Raw genomic sequence first — 19,690 nt, forward strand, 5'->3', positions numbered from 1 at the left:
ATCCTCTCGTGTAGAAACCAGTAGGTGATGTCCCCACCACCACATCCAGAAATGGCACTTCCTCCCCTCCCCACACACCTGTAAATTGCATATTCAGATCGATAATTTGCTTAAAGTCTAGAAAAGCATTAAATTCATCCCTGGTGGATGACCACACCAGAACCACATCGTCGATATACCTGGACCACACCCTAATTGAAGAGCGGAATGGATTAGCATCCCCCAGAACATTATGCTCATAACAGGATACGCATACGATGGGAGGGGCACCCGGTGACGTCAGACGCCAGGCTCATTTCAAAGAGGAGCTCAGTAATGGCGCAGTATACCGGCCTCCCTGCACCCCCAGAATACCTCAGATGATGTGACGCCCTCAAGTAATGACTGTAAGGTAGGGGGGAGCACTCTCCATTGGGGGCCTCCTCTGTTTTTACCATCCTGAAGAAATAAAAACTTTTTGATCAATATGGTAGTGATTAGGTTTTGATCTCCTCTGTAGACAGTGACATGACTATGTACTCTGTAAAGAGCTGTAGAAGATGTCAGTGCTATATAAATACATAATAATAATATGGCAGGACATTAGACTATGACTATGGTAGGATTAGATTGTGAGCTCTTCTGAGGACAGTCAGTGGCCGTCGTTACTGTGCCATGCCCGATCTAAATTTTGTGACCTGCCAGGTAAAATAGCGCTGCAGTATTGTTCGGGAAGCCTTAAGTACTCACATTTCCGAGTACTGCCAAAGACTACAAATATCACTGTCCTCATTGAAATACGCCAACAGCAACAAAGTCCCTTTAATACAATGATAACAGATGCAGCAATTGATGTCACTTCTCCACAGCACTTCTAGCAACTTCAGAGACAGAGTAAGCCTCCACCACACCCCACAGTGATCCACTCACCGTGTGGTGAGACCTCCACTTAGGTCTATTCACACCTTGGGACCGTTCCTGGGTCGTCCTCCACCTCTAACGATCTCTATGATAGTTGTCCTCTGCTGACACCTCATCTCAGCACACTTGACCTTCCGTATACTGTACCTCAATAAAAAAGCTCATAGTGTAAAATCTCCTTAATTTATTAACCAATAAAATTGAAATGCACTCACATATTCCTTTAAGATCAAATCGTAATTTAGACGCGGGCTCTCCCCTGCTTGTTGGCCGGCAGGCTTAATTGGGCTGTCCTCAGTCGCGTCTCAACCACCGCGTGCATAGAGATCTCCTCCCAATGTATCCAAGGCGCCTGCCCGCTACTCCACACTGTCCTTGCCTGGAGTCCCTTCCGTGTCACAGCTTTGACGCGGAAGGGACTGCTGGCGTGTGTGAATAGACCTAAGTGGAGGTCCCACCACACGGTGAGAGGATCACAGTGGAGTGTGGTGGAATCTTACTCTGTCTCTGAAGTTACTAGAAGTGCTGTGGAGAAGTGACATCAATTGCTGCATCTGTTATCATTGTATTAATGGGACTTTGTTGCTGTCGGGGTATTTCAATGAGGACAGTGATATCTGTTGTACAGCATTGAAAGGACTCTTACCCTGTACTGTGAGCACTTTTCCTCTCTTTTCGTCAAAATTTAATACATAGAGGAGGCGAACCAGGACCATATATATACAGTCTTGGGGAGGTTATATATTTTTTGCATGTAGCACGCTGATGTGTAAGTATTCTACTGCCCAAGACTAGCCTGTCCGTAAGTCCAGAATCATGTGCTCATCTTAGTAAGTACTCAGGGGTGTGAGTTCTTGTAGATGTATCTGTAGATGTGGCTGTTGTGTAGCAACTGAAAGTAATAATGATGATTATGACAATAGAGTTTAACTTGATGGGCAATCTGTAACTGAGGCGGTTTGGGAGGATGTGTTTAGCTTACAGGGACAAAAAAGGGGTGATTTGCATATTCAGCAGTGATGCATTGTGGGTGACATCATATGATCACTCCAATCTGAATAATCTCAAATACCTTCTGTTTTAAAAGGGCAAATTTCTGTTTTGCTTAAAATTGAGTCAATTTGGTCCTTTTTAGGCCTTTTACACACTCCTAGGGGTTCTGGTTCACCATTAACTTGCTGGGCAATCTGCAACTCTTACCGTAGTAAAGGAGATCCCACAAACAGTGGCTGCAGTTAGTCTATTCACCACAAGATGGCGATCACACACACAGGAAATGATGTAAGACAGGAAGAAGAGTAGTTGCAGGAAGTGGAGAGGAGACGTTGTTGGAAGAGGTAATTGTGTGATTCTTGTTATATATACTAGCACATATATGGCTGCTGGGCATTGTACAGGATGTATTGCAGTGGGGAGATCAGTGCAGACATGGGCAAGTATGAGGATAGTAATAGTATGAATGAGCATAGAGATTGTATGCAGCAATAACTGTATATAGGAGAGATGGGGAAGAGAGCATTAGTGTTAGATGGAATGTGAGCAGTCACACAGGGCTTTTCTCCTGTCTGACTCACAGTGCTTGGGAGCTGCAGCCACAGAAGGCACAGTCAGTAGCACCCTCTCCCCTTCTGGGCATTAAGCTGCATAATAAATGTATCACTAAACAGATGCTGCCTCCAGCCAGGATGTGCTCCCCGCTCTGCACCCAGCTCTCTTACATACGGTGACTAGACCTCCCGCTTTAGCAGGGACACGTCCCGGATTTGGGATCACCTGTCCCAGGCTGCATGGGGTCCCGGGAAACGTCCCACTTTTGGCTGCGGGATGTCCCGGCCGCAGGACTCTGGCCACCATCCAATGGGCTGTGCTGTGGAAAGTAGTCGTGGCCACCTGGCATCAACCTTGGATCCCCAGTGTGCTTCCCCATCAGCCCTGCCCTCCCTCCAATTGGCACAGCCAGCCCCGCCCAGCCTAACCGCACAGATCGCTAGGACAGGGAGGTGGGATTTTTGAATAGCCAATCCATACAGGAGAGCCCTTACCGATCTGAACTGCATCCGCTCGCTGGTAAGAGTGACATATAAGCTTCACAGCAGCCCGTGTCACCAGCACTGTCCCTCGGTGCCCCCTTACCCATGTGTGTGTCCCTCTCTCCCCCAGCCCTATCCCGCAATGTGTACCCCTCTCCCCACCACAGTGTGTGTGTCCTTCCCTACCCCAGCACTGTCCCTCAGTGTGTATGTGTCTCCCTCTTTTCTCCAGTGTGGTGACTCCCCCCTTCCAGCATTGTCCCTCAGTGTGTGTTCCTCTGCGGCTCCTCTTGCATCCCCATTATGAACCCTCTTGTGTGTGTAATTGTCACCTACCTCCCCACCCAATCAGTGCCATCCTAGTGCCAGCTAGATTCACCCACCTCCCCACCTACTGTCACCCTCCTCCCTTTCCAGTCAGTGTCACCCTCCTCCCTACCTACTGTCACCCTCCTCCCTTTCCAATCAGTGTCACCCTCCTCCCTACCTACTGTCACCCTCCTCCCTTTCCAATCAGTGTCACCCTCCTCCCTACCTACTGTCACCCTCTTTCCCTTCCAGTCATTGTCACCCTCCTTACCTCCAGTGTGCTGTATTCCATGTGTGGGTGGTAACAATTACTGAATTTTAACATGTGTCCGGGGTAATGTTTGCCTCATTTACTATTTGCTGCATTTCATGTGTCCGGAAGTAATACTTGCCTTATTGTCAGGGAATAGTTTGCTGCATTTCATTTGACCGAGATAACGGTTGTTGCATATCATGTGTCGTAGGTGGCGGTTCTTGCATTTTTGATGTGTTGGAGGTCACGGTCTTTGTATTTCATGTGTTGGGGAAACGATTATTGCATTTCATGTGTGGGAGGAAATGGTTGTTGCATTTCATGTGCTGGAGGTAACGGTTACTGTATTACTTGATGGCCAGAGTTGGCTGCATTTGCTACTTCGGGGTTATTGTTGCAGGATTTGGCATTTTGGGGGCTCATGATCACTAAATAATATGCTTATGAATTGCATCATGCAGTTTCTGCAGCTTCATCATCTGCACATCAATGATGCAAATCTCCCGTTTCATCACATGATGGCGGAAAAACCTCTTTCCTATGTGTTTGGGGGACTTTGCCTAATTACCCCAGAGGCACTTAGTGCTATACTGATCTGCAGCTGTTATATGCTCCTACTTTTACTGCCTGATGAAGCAGGGTCACGCCTGTGAAACGCGTTGCACAATAACTGGAAGTGTGTAAATACAATTTTTTCTGTGACTGTTCAGATCAACAGTTCTGTGTGTCTGCTTGGAGGAGGTAAGTCCACCACTACCTGCTCTATACATATATATTTAATATTTTTAGTCCTTTTTATCCTGTTGGCGCCTCTGTTTGTTCTTGTACAATATTTGAGTCCACCCTTGGTGGAGGGGTGTAACCCCTTTTTCTTTATCTATGGAGAGCGACTTCTTAATACTAAGTGGGGATAGGTCTAATCTCCCCACCTGCATTTACAGTGGTTACCTTTGTGGCGACCCGGGTGTGTGAATATTCTTTTACTTATTCTGCATATTCATCCTTTGCCAGTACTTACTACACTATATTGGCTCTCTGTGTCCTCTCTTTGTAATTACCCTTAGGGTCACTTGCCTAACTTTTGGGAGGAAACTCTGGCTCGCTGCCTCACTGTTACAGTTCAATTAGCTCCGCCCATGTGATGTCAAGGCCACACCCATTTTACGCCATGGAGCGCGCCGCACTAATATAATACACAACTCTGCCAGGCAACTGGTATTGCTTAAAAGGAAATAAATATGGCAGCCTCCATATCCCTCTCACTAAAGTTGTCTTTTAAGGCTTTGTGGTTGGTGTCCCCCTCATCTATTCTTTTACACGCAGGTCTGTGGAGAAGGAGTCGGGGCAATTTTGGGTACCTGGAGACAGGAAAAAATGCACCGACTCCGACTCCTAATGAATTTAAACTGTAATTAGAAGAGGAGGAACTGTAATTAGAGACCATCTGTTCACCTTTTCTGCGTCGCACAAAGACACGGTGGTTGGAACCAAAAATCTCAAATTTGAACTCATCAGAACAAAGCACAGATTCCCACTGGTCTAATGTCCATTCCTTGTGTTCTTTAACCCAAACAAGTCTCTTCTGCTTGTTGCCTGTCGTTAGCAGTGGTTTCCTAGCAGATATTCTACCATGAAGGCCGGATTCACACAGTCTCCTCTTAACAGTTGTTCTAGAGATGTGTCTGCTGCTAGAACTCTGTGTGGCATTGACCTGGTCTCTAATCTGAGCTGCTGCTAACCTGCGATTTCTGAGGCTGGTGACTCGGATGAACTTATCCTCCGCAGCAGAGGTGACTCTTGGTCTTCCTTTCCTGGGGCGGTCCGCATGTGAGCCAGTTTCTTTGTAGCGTTTGATGGTTTTTGAGACTGCACTTGGGGACTCTTTCAAAGTTTTCCCAATTTTTTGGACTGACTGACCTTCATTTCTTCAAGTAATGATGGCCACTAATTTTTCTTTACTTAGCTGCTTTTTTCTTGCAATAATACAAATTCTAACAGTCTATTAAGTAGGACGATCAGCTGTGTATCCACCTGACTTCTCCACAACGCAACTGATGGTCCCATCCCCATTTATAATGCAAGAAATCCCACTTATTAAACCTGACACGGCACACCTGTGAAGGGAAAACCATTTCAGGTGACAAACTCTTGAAACTCATGAAATAGAAAGTTTGGGGAGCGCTGAAAATGTTTTTACTGTGTGAACTGTCACCCTGTATCGGGGAGCCGTATCCCTTACAATCTGAACTGAATAACGAAAAACCTAAGGGACCGTCTACTGCAATATCAAAAAAAGTTTATTGGAACCAAATAGTGATTGCACAGGAACCCCTTATCCCCCCCCTAAAATACATGGCCATGTATGCCTATGTTGTCAGCTGACCGTTCATGCTAAACCACACATACAGTCACATCATACATACGCAGATCTGTGTTCTAACGAATCATATGGATCTCCATTTTCCAGCCACCTGGTGAGTAAAGTTCACTATATGATTCACCACAGTACAAGAATCAGATGGGTTAAATGACTGTCTTCCATGTGATTACATCTTCACAGCTCTCTACTCCTGCCTGGATGCGCTCAAACAGTTCAGGGACCTATTCAAAGCCTCCATCGCCTTTGCAGTATGCACAGGCAGTTGTCTCTCCAGCCCTGACAACCGCACATTCACTTTGCCAAACTAGTGTTGTAAATGCTTGTACTGTCCATAACACAGCTTTCTAAGGGCGTCAGTTCAGCTTTGAAGTATGTATAAATTGACCATTCAGGCTTAACAGATCACTACTGTGTGCCCAAGTGGGCTCTCACCACCACTGGGCTTTGCTGATCACCACGCTGTTCCCAAAGGCTTGATGTTCTGAATGTTACATACGCCTGTGTACTCCTATGCAGGATCACAGAGCAGGCACGGAGTGTAAGGAGGTCCCTCTGACTAAGCCACGCTGAGTAACCAGCTCAGAACGGCTCCAAACTTAGCACGGCTGTGTGTGTGCATGACAGTCTGCTGAAAGGCTGGTCGTGTCACGTGACATGTTTCGCCCGGCCCCCTCCAGGCTTTCTCAAACGTAAGACTGCAGGACAACTGAATTCATTTCAAATGTTATGCCTGCTGTGAATCTAGCCAATCAGAGCGCTGCTCACTTCTACCTAGCAACAAGTGACACAAATGTGCAGCCAATCATTGTTCAGACTGAAGTTATTCAGGGATGAATGCACATCCAGCTAAAATTTTGGCTGCAGTACACTCTAATTTTCTTCCTTCTAATCACTCATCTTGGCATTCACACAGACTTACAGGGTAGTGTTGTCACCTCCAGACCTCAATCCTCTAATTCGCCACAAACTCATTCTTTAACAGTCATGTGACAACGTGACTTTAGCAACGCACAAAACAAGGATTCATATGCCTAGATAAATTTACATTACATGGGGCTGGCTCAGCCAAGTCAGCACAGCGCCGCTTCCAGTAGTCAGACACACACTTGGGATCGACGCTGTGCCAACCCCAATACAGGTCCGCTCTCTATTTCCATAGGTATTAGACCAATACAGTCACAGAGTAACACATAAAATAATGAATAAAGACAAGCAAAAAACAACAAAGCACAGAAACAGAAAACAAAAAACACACCCAATGGAACACAATCAAACCAGGTCATATTTTTCTTCCTTTTTTATGCTATGTAATATTGCTTTCTACAGTATTAAATATGCCTCTCACATATCCATATCACCTACCCCTTGAAGCAACCACTCACCCAATCGTTAATAATACATAGCAGTGTGTGGGCGTCTTCAGGGAGGGACCTTCTATGTGATTAAGTAGGCAAAAAGGGCACTAATGACAAGTCAGTATTGAGTCCCCTGGGTGTCAAGGTATGTAGTCTAAAAATCCATCTATTTTCCATCTGACGTAAGTTTCTTTCTAGGTCACCCCCTCATGTTGGAATGTTCATTTTGTAGAACCCTTTGAATCTGATTATATCAGGGTCACTGTTGTGATACTTTTCAAAGTGCTCACCTAATGGCGAGCCAACAGTGGCATTTTTAACATTACTGACATGCTCTTGGATCTGGCTTTTTAGTGTGCGTGTCGTCTCACCCACATATTTCAGTCTGCATGGACATGTTATCATGTATAAGCACATACTTTGTGTTGCAGTTGATGAACGACCGCACACTAAATTCATGTCTTGAGTCTGCATCCACAAAGACATCAGTCCTTTCCATAAGGTGGCAGACACTACAATTAGTGCCGGGGTACATCCCTTTTGGGCGGTTTTGGGGACCCAACCACATACATGCCAATACGGCAGCACGCGGCTGGTAATCAGAACGCACCAATAAATCCCGTAAATTAGGCGCCCTCCTTGCCGTTATCTGTGGATAATCACCCACCAACCGAGCAATCACAGGGTCAAGTTGTAATAAGTGCCAATGCCGCGATAGTATGCCTCTCAGCTGGCTCCAATGTGTGCCATAATTTGTAATCAATCTAATCGTATCATTCGATCTCCTAAATCTATGCTTGTTCCCACGTGTAAGTAACTCCTCTCGGGGGGTTAACTCTGCTCTCATGGAGGATGGGATCCTGATAACCTCTTTGTTTGAACCTAGCTGTCATTGCCTCAGCCTCAAGTTGAAAATCACCTTGATTGGAACAGTTCCTACATATACGCAGGAACTGACCAATAGGTATACCCCGTATCTGAGATGGGGGGTGAAAGCTTGAGGCATGAAGTAACATATTTCCAGCTGTAGGTTTCCTGAATGTACATGTAGATATGCCTTTATTTTTCTTTCTAATATACAAGTCCAGGAAACTTATTTCAGCCTCATCCACAACATGGGTCAGACAGATATTTCTGTCGTTAATGTTGAGATGATCCAGGAAAACTGCCAGTTCACTTTTGGTTCCACGCCAGACCAGGAAGACGTCATCAATGTAACGAATCCAGGCGACGGCGTGTACCCCAAAAGCCTGATTCACATACACCTCGCTTCGCTCCCAGAAGCCGAGGTGCAGACAGGCATAGGCCGGGGCTCTCGCTGCCCACATCGCCGTCCCCTGATCTGGCAGAAAAAGGAGTCGCCAAATTTAAAACAATTTAGAGTGAGGACCATTTGGGAACAGCGTGGTGATCAGCAAAGCCCAGTGGTGGTGAGAGCCCACTTGGGCACGCAGTAGTGATCTGTTAAGCCTGAATGGTCAATTTAGACATACTTCAAAGCTGAACTGACGCCCTTAGAAAGCTGTGTTATGGACAGTACAAGCATTTACAACACTAGTTTGGCAAAGTGAATGTGCGGTTGTCAGGGCTGGAGAGACAACTGCCTGTGCATACTGCAAAGGCGATGGAGGCTTTGAATAGGTCCCTGAACTGTTTGAGCGCATCCAGGTAGGAGTATAGTGCTGTGAAGATGTAATCACATGGAAGACAGTCATTTAACCCATCTGATTCTTGTACTGTGGTGAATCATATAGTGAACTTTACTCACCAGGTGGCTGGAAAATGGAGATCCACGTGATTCGTCAGAACACAGATCTGCGTATGTATGATGTGACTGTGTGTGTGGTTTAGCATGAACGGTCAGCTGACAACATAGGCATACATGGCCATGTATTTTAGGGGGGGATAAGGGGTTCCTGTGCAATCACTATTTGGTTCTAATAAACTTTTTTGATACTGCAGTAGACGGTCCCTTAGGTTTTTCGTTATTTACCTCATCAAGAGAATGCCAAGAGTGTGCAAAGCAGTAATCAAAGCAAAAGGTGGCTACATTGAAGAACCTAGAATATGACATATTTTCAGTTGTTTCACACTTTTTGGTTATGTACTATATTTCCACATGTGTTAATTCATAGTTTGGATTAGGCCTGAAAGATAAATCGAATTTAAACCGAAATCGCGATCACCAAGATCACAATTTCGGAATCGTCAAAGTGGCGAGTATCGCAATGACGTCATTTCTGCATAGGGGAAGTTTGAATAAGCGGCTTCATACTCCCCGAACCCGGCAACCCCCCACCCCCCCCCCAAGTCCAGACGAGTGCAGCCTGCATCATCTGCAGTGTTGGACATACTTTCTGCACAAACCCAACACTGTCTGGTATCCATCGATGGCATCATGTGCACAGCATACTTCCTAGTTCCTGTGTGTCACATGACATACAGGAAGTATGCCGTGCATTAGATCCTACAGGAGAAGAAGTGGATAGACGGGCATCGCTGGACTCTTGCTGGTAGGTATGTTCAGAACTGCCGCAGCTTGAGGGACAGAGGGGCCACAGAGAGAGACCCAAAGCGGGTACAGAGAGACACACAGAGGGACACAAAGGGGGCACAAAATGAGGAAACAGAGAGACACAGAGGGTGCACAAAGAGAGACGGGACAGAGAGACACAGGGATCAAAGCTTGATTTAAAGAAAATCGTGCATCGAATCGAAATCGTGATTTCAGACAAAAATCGCTCAATTCAATTTTTTCCTAAAATCGTTCAGGCCTAGTTTGGATGCCTTCAGTGTGAATCTACAATGTTCATAGTCATGAAAATAAAGGAAACTCTTTGAATGAGAAGGTGTGTCCAAACTTTTGGTCTGTACTGTATTAAGAGAGTTTAGCCTGTCTACTAACTCCCCCTCATCTGTGATTATCACAAGTTGTAATTTGATCTCTCAGCTGTGTCAGCTCAGGAATCTTCTCTGCACTGCAGAGCAGCTAATTTGTAAACACAGGATGTTATCAATATGTCTGCTTCCATGAAAGCAGGAAGTTGGCATAATGCAGATTTATTGCAGGATTTGTATCGGGTGTAACAAATAAATGTTTTTCTATAAAGGACCACTTGTAGTGAGAAGAATATGGAGGCTGCCATATTTATTACCTGTTAAGCAATACATGTTGCCTGCAGCCCTGCTGATCTATTTAGCTGCAGATTCTGACTATAATGCCAGAAACACCTGATCTGCTGCATGCTTGTTCAGGGTCTAGGGGTAAAAGTATTAGAGGCAGAGGATCAGCAGGATGCCAGGCAACTGGTATTGTGTAACAGGAAATAAATATGGCAGCCTCCATATCCCTCTCGCTTCAGTTCATTCATGCACTTCACAAAGGCCTGTGTGCTGAAACGTCCTGCTTTTATACTGTGATACAATAATAATTTGAGCTTTAATAGCCTTTACATCCAGGTCGAGACTCGGTTGTTCTTGATTTTATGTATGTTTCCTGCACCTTTTCAGGGCCCGGGTGCTGACTGGCAACTCACTAGTGTGTTCAGCTTATGCGGAGGTTGAGCAATTAGACAAATATATCAATTCTCCACCCCAATAATTCCATTTATTTCCTAGTATAGCCATGTCCCCCCTGTGTCCCCCAGCATTGTCATTATCCTCCAGTATGTAATGTCCCCCACCCCAGTAATGACATTTCTCCCCCAGCATAGCCATGTCCCCCCTGTGTCCCCCAGCATTGCCATTATCCTCCAGTATATAATGTCCCCCACCCCAGTAATGCCAACTCTTTTCCAGTGTAGCCATGTCCCTCCCCCTGTGTCCCCAGCATTGCCATTATCCTCCAATAAGTAATGTCCCCCACCCCAGTAATGCCATTTCTCCCCCAGTATAGCCATGTCCCCCCTGTGTCCCCCAGCATTGCCATTATCCTCCAGAATGTAATGTCCCCAACCCCAGTAATGCCATTTCTCCCCCAGTATAGCCATGTCCCCCTGTGTCCCCAGCATTGCCATTATCCACCAGTATGTAATGTCCCCACCCCAGTAATGCCATTTCTTCCCCAGTATAGCCATGTCCCCCCTGTGTCCCCCAGCATTGCCATTATCCTCCAGTATATAATGTCCCCCACCCCAGTAATGCCATTTCTTCCCCAGTATAGCCATGTCCCCCCGGTGTCCCCCAGCATTGTCATTATCCTCCAGTATGTAATTTCCCCCACCCCAGTAATGACATTTCTCCCCCAGCATAGCCATGTCCCCCCTGTGTCCCCCAGCATTGCCATTATCCTCCAGTATATAATGTCCCCCACCCCAGTAATGCCAACTCTTTTCCAGTGTAGCCATGTCCCTCCCCCTGTGTCCCCAGCATTGCCATTATCCTCCAATAAGTAATGTCCCCCACCCCAGTAATGCCATTTCTCCCCCAGTATAGCCATGTCCCCCCTGTGTCCCCCAGCATTGCCATTATCCTCCAGAATGTAATGTCCCCAACCCCAGTAATGCCATTTCTCCCCCAGTATAGCCATGTCCCCCTGTGTCCCCAGCATTGCCATTATCCACCAGTATGTAATGTCCCCACCCCAGTAATGCCATTTCTTCCCCAGTATAGCTATGTCCCCGGTGCCCCCCAGCATTGCCATTATCCTCCAGTATGTAATGTCCCCACCCGAGTAATGCCATTTCTCCCCCAGTATAGCCATGTCCCCCTGTGTCCCCCAGCATTGCCATTATCCTCCAGTATGTAATGTCTTCCTCCCCAGTAATACCATTTCTCCCCCAGTATAGCCATGTCCCCCTGTGTCCCCCAGCATTGCCATTATCCTCCAGTATGTAATGTCCCCCTCCCCAGTAATGTCATTTCTCCCCCAGTATAGCCATGCCCCCCCCCCCTGTGTCCCTCTGCATTGCCATTATCCTCCAGTATGTAATGTCCCCCACCCCAGTAATGCCATTTCTCCCCAGTATAGCCATGTCCCCCTGTGTCCCCCTGCATTGCCATTATCCTCCAGTAAGTAATGTCCCCCTCCCCAGTAATGTCATTTCTCCCCCAGTATAGCCATGCCCCCCCCCCCCCCTGTGTCCCCCTGCATTGCCATTATCCTCCAGTAAGTAATGTCCCCCACCCCAGTAAAGCCATTTCTCCCCCAGTATAGCCATGTCCCCCCTGTGTCCCCCAGCATTGCCATTATCCTCCAGTATAAAATGTCCCCCACCCCAGTAATGCCATTTCTTTTCCAGTATAGCCATGTCCCACCTGTGTCCCCCAGCATTGCCATTATCCTCCAGTAAGTAATGTCCCCCTCCCCAGTAATGTCATTTCTCCCCCTCCGGGAGAGAAGACCCTGCCCGTTGAACACCGCAGCCACGCAGAGCGCTCCTCAGCCCAGGAGACTGCTTGCATGCTGTCTCCATCATTACCGGCTGCTGCCGAGAGGTTCTGCTGCGACTAGGAGACCATCCACAGGCTGCCCTCCACCGTGTACTCCCCTGCTGCCCGCAGTATTCGGACAGGGTCAGAATAGCCTCCTCCACCCACTCTGCTCTTCCTGGCAGCACCACCTCTTCCACCGGCAGACAAAGTCCCCTCGGCACTCCATCCACGTGGCTTGCTTCGGCCTATCCCTTCTCCACGTGCTCATCTGGGACCTGAACTCACAGAGCAGCTAGGCAGCCCACCAGGTACGCTGCCCCACAGTACAGACCATCACCGGCCATCCTCTGTCCTGCTCAACATCTGTGAGACCTGCTAACACCGGGTGAGTGGGGCCGATATCAGTAGCGTATACTGGGTGAGGGATATCAGTAGCCAGATGATCATGGTTGCTGACTGATGCCTCCCCAATCTGGGTGCCCCCCCTGGAACTGTGTGTGCTACTTAGCTACTCCATTGCCCACCACAAACTGTGACCGCACATGTGCCCCACCAGAACTGTTCCTCACCAGTACTCTAATCTGTATTAGAGCTACCATTTTGCCACACGAACTGTTACTGTGTAATTTGTTAGAGCTACATTTTTGCCACACAAACTGTTACTGTGTAACTGTCTCCACTAGGACTGCTCCATACCAGTGTTTTTTACCTGCCCTATGGGTCACTTTGAACTTTGTTCATTCACATGATGCTGTGTTCTGTGCAAACCTTGCACTGTTCCGTATCGTCTGGTAACAACTCCCGCACTGCTTTACATTGTCCCGATACAGTTGATGCTGCATTGTCCCGATACAGTTGATGCACCGTACTGGCCTGCAACATCGTGATGCCCCATCCCAAGCCCCTACCCTCCCAGTGCACCATCACCTACACAATAGCAGAGCTTTTGAAATGGGAGGCCAAGGGCCTTTACTCTCCCAGTGCACCATCACCTACACAAAAGCAGAGCTTTCGAAATGGGAGACCAAGGCCCAGGCACTACCCCTGTGGGACAAGGTCTGGACCCACATTGAACAATGGACCTGTAGCGGTAGACACCGGCGTAGAGGCAGGAGAGCGGGCGCTCATGTAAGACTCAAAAGGAAAGACCTGAAGTCTCCCATCCCAGCCATTCTGCTAGCGAACGTTCGCTCCCTCCCGAACAAGCTGGATGAACTGCTATTACTACTTGGTAGTAAACCCTCGCTAGAAGGCAGCTCCCCAGTACTCTGCTTCACTGAGACCTGGCTAAGTGAGACCATCCCAGACAACTCCCTCAACCTACCGGGCTTCAATCTTTTCCAGGCAGACCGCAACCACTCTCTCTCAGGGAAAAGTAAGGGCGGCGGAATCTGCTTTTATATCAATGCCACTTGGTGCTCAAACACAACCATCCTGCAGAATTGCTGCTCTCCAGACATCGAGGTTCTACTCATAAACTGCAGACCTCAGTACTCGCCAAGGGAGTTCACCTCCTATGTCCTCGCAGGTGTCTACATTCCCCCGGATGCGGACACCAAGAATGCCCTGCATATACTCAGCGACATCATATTGCTGTGGGAGACGTCCCTCCCGGACTCCCTTTTCATCATCTTAGGGGATTTTAATAGTGCAAACCTTCGCCAGGAGCTGCCCGATACAAACAACACGTCACCTGCCCCACCAGAAATCAGAACACCCTGGACCATTGCTACACGGTCCTCAAAGATGCGTACAAGGCTACCCGCAGGGCTGCCCTAGGTAACTCTGACCACTGCCTAATCCACCTGATCCCCACCTACAGAAGGCACCTTGAGACCTCGAAGACGACTGTCAGGACAGTGAAAAAGTGGACAGAAGAGGCTAAGAGTCATCTACAAGCTTGCTTCGACAGCACCGACTGGTCAGCCTTGGAGGCTCCCTGCCTGGATGAATGGACAGAGAACGTCACCTCCTATATCAGTTTTTGTCCCAACGACAACTATCAAAGTCTTCCCAAATAACAAACCCTGGTTTAATGGCAGGCTACGCCGACTCCATAGGATCAAAGAGGAAGCACACAAATCTGGCACCCCAGAGGAGTTTAGGTAGGCCAGGAATACCTTGAATCGAGAGCTAAAGGCAGCAAAGATAGACTATTCAGATAAACTGAGTCTGAACCTGCAGTCCAACAACTCGGATGTCTGGAAAGGCCTCAGGGCTGCCACCAACTTCAGGCCCCCTCCTCAACACACACCTCCTAGCATTACGCTAGCTGAGGAGCTCAACAAATTCTATTGCAGGTTCGAGCACCAATCCACCCACCTCGTGAACCTAGCACTCAATTCCTCACCAAGGGAGCTTCTCCCCACCTCATCCCGCCTAGCTGCCCCCCTGGAACTGGAAATAGTCCACGAGGCTGAAGTCTTACGGCACCTCCAGAAGCTCAACTCCAGGAAGGCTCCAGGCCCGGACGGCATATCTCCCACCTGCCTGAAAACCTGTGCAATTCAGCTAGCCCCGATCCTCACCTCCATCTTCAGTAAATCCCTGTCGCTGGGCAGGGTCCCCTCCTGCTTCAAAAAAGCCGTCATCATACCAGTCCCCAAGAAGCCAGGAGTCACAGATCTTAACAACTACAGACCTGTTGCCCTAACTCCAATCATCATGAAGACCTTCGAAAGACTCGTCCTCTCTTATCTGAAGGATCACACCACCACCAAAATGGACCCCCTGCAGTTTGCGTACAGGGCCAACCGGTCTGTGGAGGATGCCATTAACATCAGCCTAGCACACATCACAGAACATCTAGATAATCCCAACACCTACGCCAGAATCCTGCTCCTGGACTTCAACTCCGCTTTCAACACCATATGTCCGATAATCCTGTATGAAAACTTAGCACGACTCGGTGTTGACCTCAATCTGTGTACCTGGATCAAGGATTTCCTTACCAATAGGTCGCAGCTAGTGAGAATTGGCGGCTGCTCCTCCAGTGTAAGAATCACCAACACAGGTGCCCCTCAAGGGTGTGTGCTGTCGCCGATACTCTTTTCCCTGTACACAAACAGCTGTTCCTCATCCGCCGAATCTGTCAAAGTCATCAAGTTTGCAGATGACACCACCATCCTCGGGCTCATTGGCAAGGACGGGGAGCATGAATACCGCAAGGAGATCGAGCGGATCCTCGGGTGGTGCAAGGATAACAAACTCGTACTAAATACGGCGAAAACTGTGGAACTGATTGTTGACTTTAGAAGGAATGCTCCGTCTCCCAGTCCGATCTCCATCAATGGTACTGAGGTCTCCAGGGCACACAGCGCTCGGTTCCTAGGAACTACCATCACTAACAACTTGAAGTGGGATGTAAATTCCACCGTAACTCAAAAGAAAGCCCAGCAGAGGCTATTCTTTCTCAGGCAGCTGAGAAAGTTTGGAATTCCGCGGGAGCTAATGACTAGTTTCTACCCTGCCACCATTGAGTCTGTCCTCTGCTCCTCCATCATTGTCTGGTACTTTGGGGCAAACTCAAAGGACAGGCGCAAACTACAGAGGGTAATCCGTGTTGCTGAGAAGATCATCGGGTCACCCCTGCCTCCTCTGGATCTTCTTCATACATCTCAATTGTTGTCCAGGGCCAACAGGATTACCCAAGACCCTTCACACCCAGGCAGCCGCTTCTTCGATCTCCTTCCCTTAGGCCGCCGCTTTCGGACCATCCGCACCAAAACCGCCAGGCATAGAAACACCTTCTTCCCCCAAGCGGTCCTCCCACTCAACTCGTGCACTATCCCTTGACATTCCCTAATCCTCCTTAGCTGGCCCAGCGGATGAGTGTTGCCTGTAAGATAACCCCTGCTGGCGGCAATGCACTATATGCTACCATATCATGTTTTCTTTGCACAATTGTCTTGCCTATCTGCACTATGACCTGTTGTGGTTGTTAGTCAATTGTAATTGTAAATTGTATTGTTGTTCTGTAGTTTTTATTCTGTACCATACTGATGCTATCTATCAATCAATGCACTACCTGTACTTTGCCAATGGCCATGTGTCCACAAATAATTCCGGGTGCGACGTTTGTCGCACTTGGCGAATAAAGTTGATTCTGATTCTGAGTATAGCCATGCCCACACTCCAGTATTGCTCCCTTTCCCCTTCTCCATGCAGAGTAGTAAAAGGAAGGTTTACAGGTCCTTCCCAAAAAATTAGCATATTGTGATAAAGTTCATTATTTTCTGTAATGTACTGATAAACAGACTTCCATATATTTTAGATTCATTACACACAACTGAAGTAGTTCAAGCCTTTTATTGTTTTAATATTGATGATTTTGGCATACAGCTCATGAAAACCCAAATTTCCTATTTCAAAAAATTAGCATATTTCATCCGACCAATAAAAGAAAAGTGTTTTTAAAACAAAAAAAGTCAACCTTCAAATAATTATGTTCAGTTATGCACTCAATACTTGGTCGGGAATCCTTTTGCAGAAACGACTGCTTCGATGCGGCGTGGCATGGAGGCAATCAGCCTGTGGCACTGCTCAGGTGTTATGGAGGCCCAGGATGCTTCGATAGCGGCCTTTAGCTCATCCAGAGTGTTGGTTCTTGGTCTCTCAACTTTCTCTTCACAATATCCCACAGATTCTCTATGGGGTTCAGGTCAGGAGAGTTGGCAGGCCAATTGAGCACAGTAATACCATGGTCAGTAAACCATTTACCAGTGGTTTTGGCACTGTGAGCAGGTGCCAGGTCGTGCTGAAAATCTTCATCTGCATAAAGCTTTTCAGCAGATGGAAGCATGAAGTGCTCCAAAATCTCCTGACAGCTAGCTGCATTGACCCTGCCCTTGATAAAACACAGTGGACCAACACCAGCAGCTGACATGGCACCCCAGACCATCACTGACTGTGGGTACTTGACAATGGACTTCAGGCATTTTGGCATTTCCCTCTCCCCAGTCTTCCTCCAGACTCTGGCACCTTGATTTCCGAATGACATGCAAAAGTAGCTTTCATCCAAAAAAAGTACTTTGGACCACTGAGCAACAGTCCAGTGCTGCTTCTCTGTGGCCAGGTCCGGCGCTTCTGCCGCTGTTTCTGGTTCAAACGTGGCTTGACCTGGGGAATGCGGCACCTATAGCCCATTTCCTGCACACGCCTGTACACGGTGGCTCTGGATGTTTCTACTCCAGACTCAGTCCACTGCTTCCGCAGGTCCCCCAAGGTCTGGAATCAGTCCTTCTCCACAATCTTCCTCAGGGTCCGGTCACCTCTTCTCGTTGTGCAGCGTTTTCTGCCACACTTTTTCCTTCCCACAGACGTCCCACTGAGGTGCCTTGATACAGCACTCTGGGAACAGCCTATTCATTCCGAAATTTCTTTCTGTGTTTCTGTCTCTTGCTTGAGGGTGTCAATGATGGCCTTCTGGACAGCAGTGAGGTCGGCAGTCTTACCCATGATTGCGGTTTTGAGTAATGAACCAGGCTGGGAGTTTTTAGAAGCCTCAGGAATCTTTTGCAGGTGTTTAGAGTTAATTAGTTGATTCAGATGATTAGGTTAATAGCTCGTTTAGAGAACCTTTTCATGATATGCTAATTTTTTGAGATAGGAATTTTGGGTTTTCATGAGCTGTATGCCAAAATCATCAATATGAAAACAATAAAAGGCTTGAACTACTTCAGTTGTGTGTAATGAATCTAAAATATATGAAAGTCTAATGTTTATCAGTACATTACAGAAAATAATGAACTTTATCACATTATACTAATTTTTTTTATAAGGACCTGTACATTGGTTTATAGCTAGCTGTCACAGTGTGTTCCAGTCCTCTGCTCCCATTAGCCTCAGTCTCTGCCTCTCCTCATATCCTCATCCATCTACCACTACAAGCACTGCTGTAACATCACAGGAATGGTAACAGTGGAAGGGGGATGTGAGGAGAGAAGGCCAGCTGGAGAGGAGGCAGAGGGAGGACAGGACTGCAGCACGCTGTGAGTATAGTGCACAGGTAGCTATAAACCAGCTTATTATGCTTTCCTGCAATACTCTGCATGGCCCCACCACCCACAAGTGACACCAATGGGGAGTGCTGGGGGGAAGGGGATCCTGTATTAGTAGTTTCACCACTGACAGCTGTATAACCTAGATTATTCCTCCCTTATATATCTAAAGGCAGCAGCATCCTGTACAGATCACATGACCAAATCACTGAGGATGGAGGAGGACCAGAGTCACATGACCGAGAGGATATTCAACCTCACCCTGGAGATCATCTATCTGCTGACTGGAGAGGTGAGGAGAATTCTGGGAGGTAGCATGACATCACTCTTATCTCTATTAATAAAACACTCCTGACCAGAGAGGTAAGGAGGATTCTGGGAAATCATGTGACGTTAGTGTTGGTCTTTCCATACAGAAATTTCCTCCAGTGAAGTCTGGTGATCATGTGACCATCACAGTGCCCCCACCTCACTCCCTGATATCTGAGGGACACAACAAGCAGAAGATTCTGGAAATCACCAGGAAGATGATTGAGCTGCTGACAGGAGAGGTGAGCGGTGCTGGGAATTATGGGACATTATCCAGTAACAGCAAGGGGGATGTCTGGGTGGTGACTGTATTATTGTGTGTGTCAGGTTCCTATGAGATGTCAGGATGTCACCGTCTATTTCTCCATGCAGGAGTGGCAGTATATAGAAGTACACCAGGACCTCTATAAGGACACCATGATGGAGAATCAGCCGCCCCTCACATCACCAGGTAAGAGGAGATTCTTAATTTTTTGTACTGGAGAAAGCAGTGCTTGGGGTCTTCCTAGATCCCCCTCATCTGATAAACACAAACAGACAATGACCTTAATTCACTAAGGGCTGAAAAAAAGAGGTCAGGGAAATAACTCATTCTGTATTGTAGACTTTGTTTTCCAAGTGCAGTAAGATTATCACACATGTTGTAATAGGTAATGTACTGAAGATTGTTGCTTCAGTTCAGTAAGACCTGCTCGGTGATGCAGAAGTCTCCCAGCTGTGGAGGAGGTCTCTGCAGAAAGCTGAGGTTCTCTCCTACAAGTGTCTGCATAACCCATTCCTGT

General features: G+C 47.4%; 1 protein-coding gene across 3 annotated transcripts in view; it reads left to right on the forward strand.

The window, feature by feature from the left end:
• The window catches only part of LOC137535477 (zinc finger protein 271-like), a 408,695-nt gene that overhangs the window by 353,456 nt on the left and 35,549 nt on the right, over window positions 1-19,690 (forward strand). The window contains exons 1-4 of one of the 3 annotated variants that reach the window (XM_068257311.1): window positions 12,892-12,985; window positions 18,772-18,891; window positions 19,016-19,150; window positions 19,281-19,359. The exons of the other annotated variants lie outside the window; for them this stretch is intronic. Of the exons in view, the coding sequence (XP_068113412.1) occupies window positions 18,796-18,891; window positions 19,016-19,150; window positions 19,281-19,359 (310 nt within the window). The 5' untranslated portion in view covers window positions 12,892-12,985; window positions 18,772-18,795. Of the gene's footprint in view, window positions 1-12,891; window positions 12,986-18,771; window positions 18,892-19,015; window positions 19,151-19,280; window positions 19,360-19,690 lie in introns of those variants that run through there. 3 annotated transcript variants of the gene reach the window in all.

Source organism: Hyperolius riggenbachi, chromosome 10 (genome assembly GCF_040937935.1).
Source record: "Hyperolius riggenbachi isolate aHypRig1 chromosome 10, aHypRig1.pri, whole genome shotgun sequence".
In the NCBI taxonomy this organism is placed as follows: Eukaryota; Metazoa; Chordata; class Amphibia; order Anura; family Hyperoliidae; genus Hyperolius; species Hyperolius riggenbachi.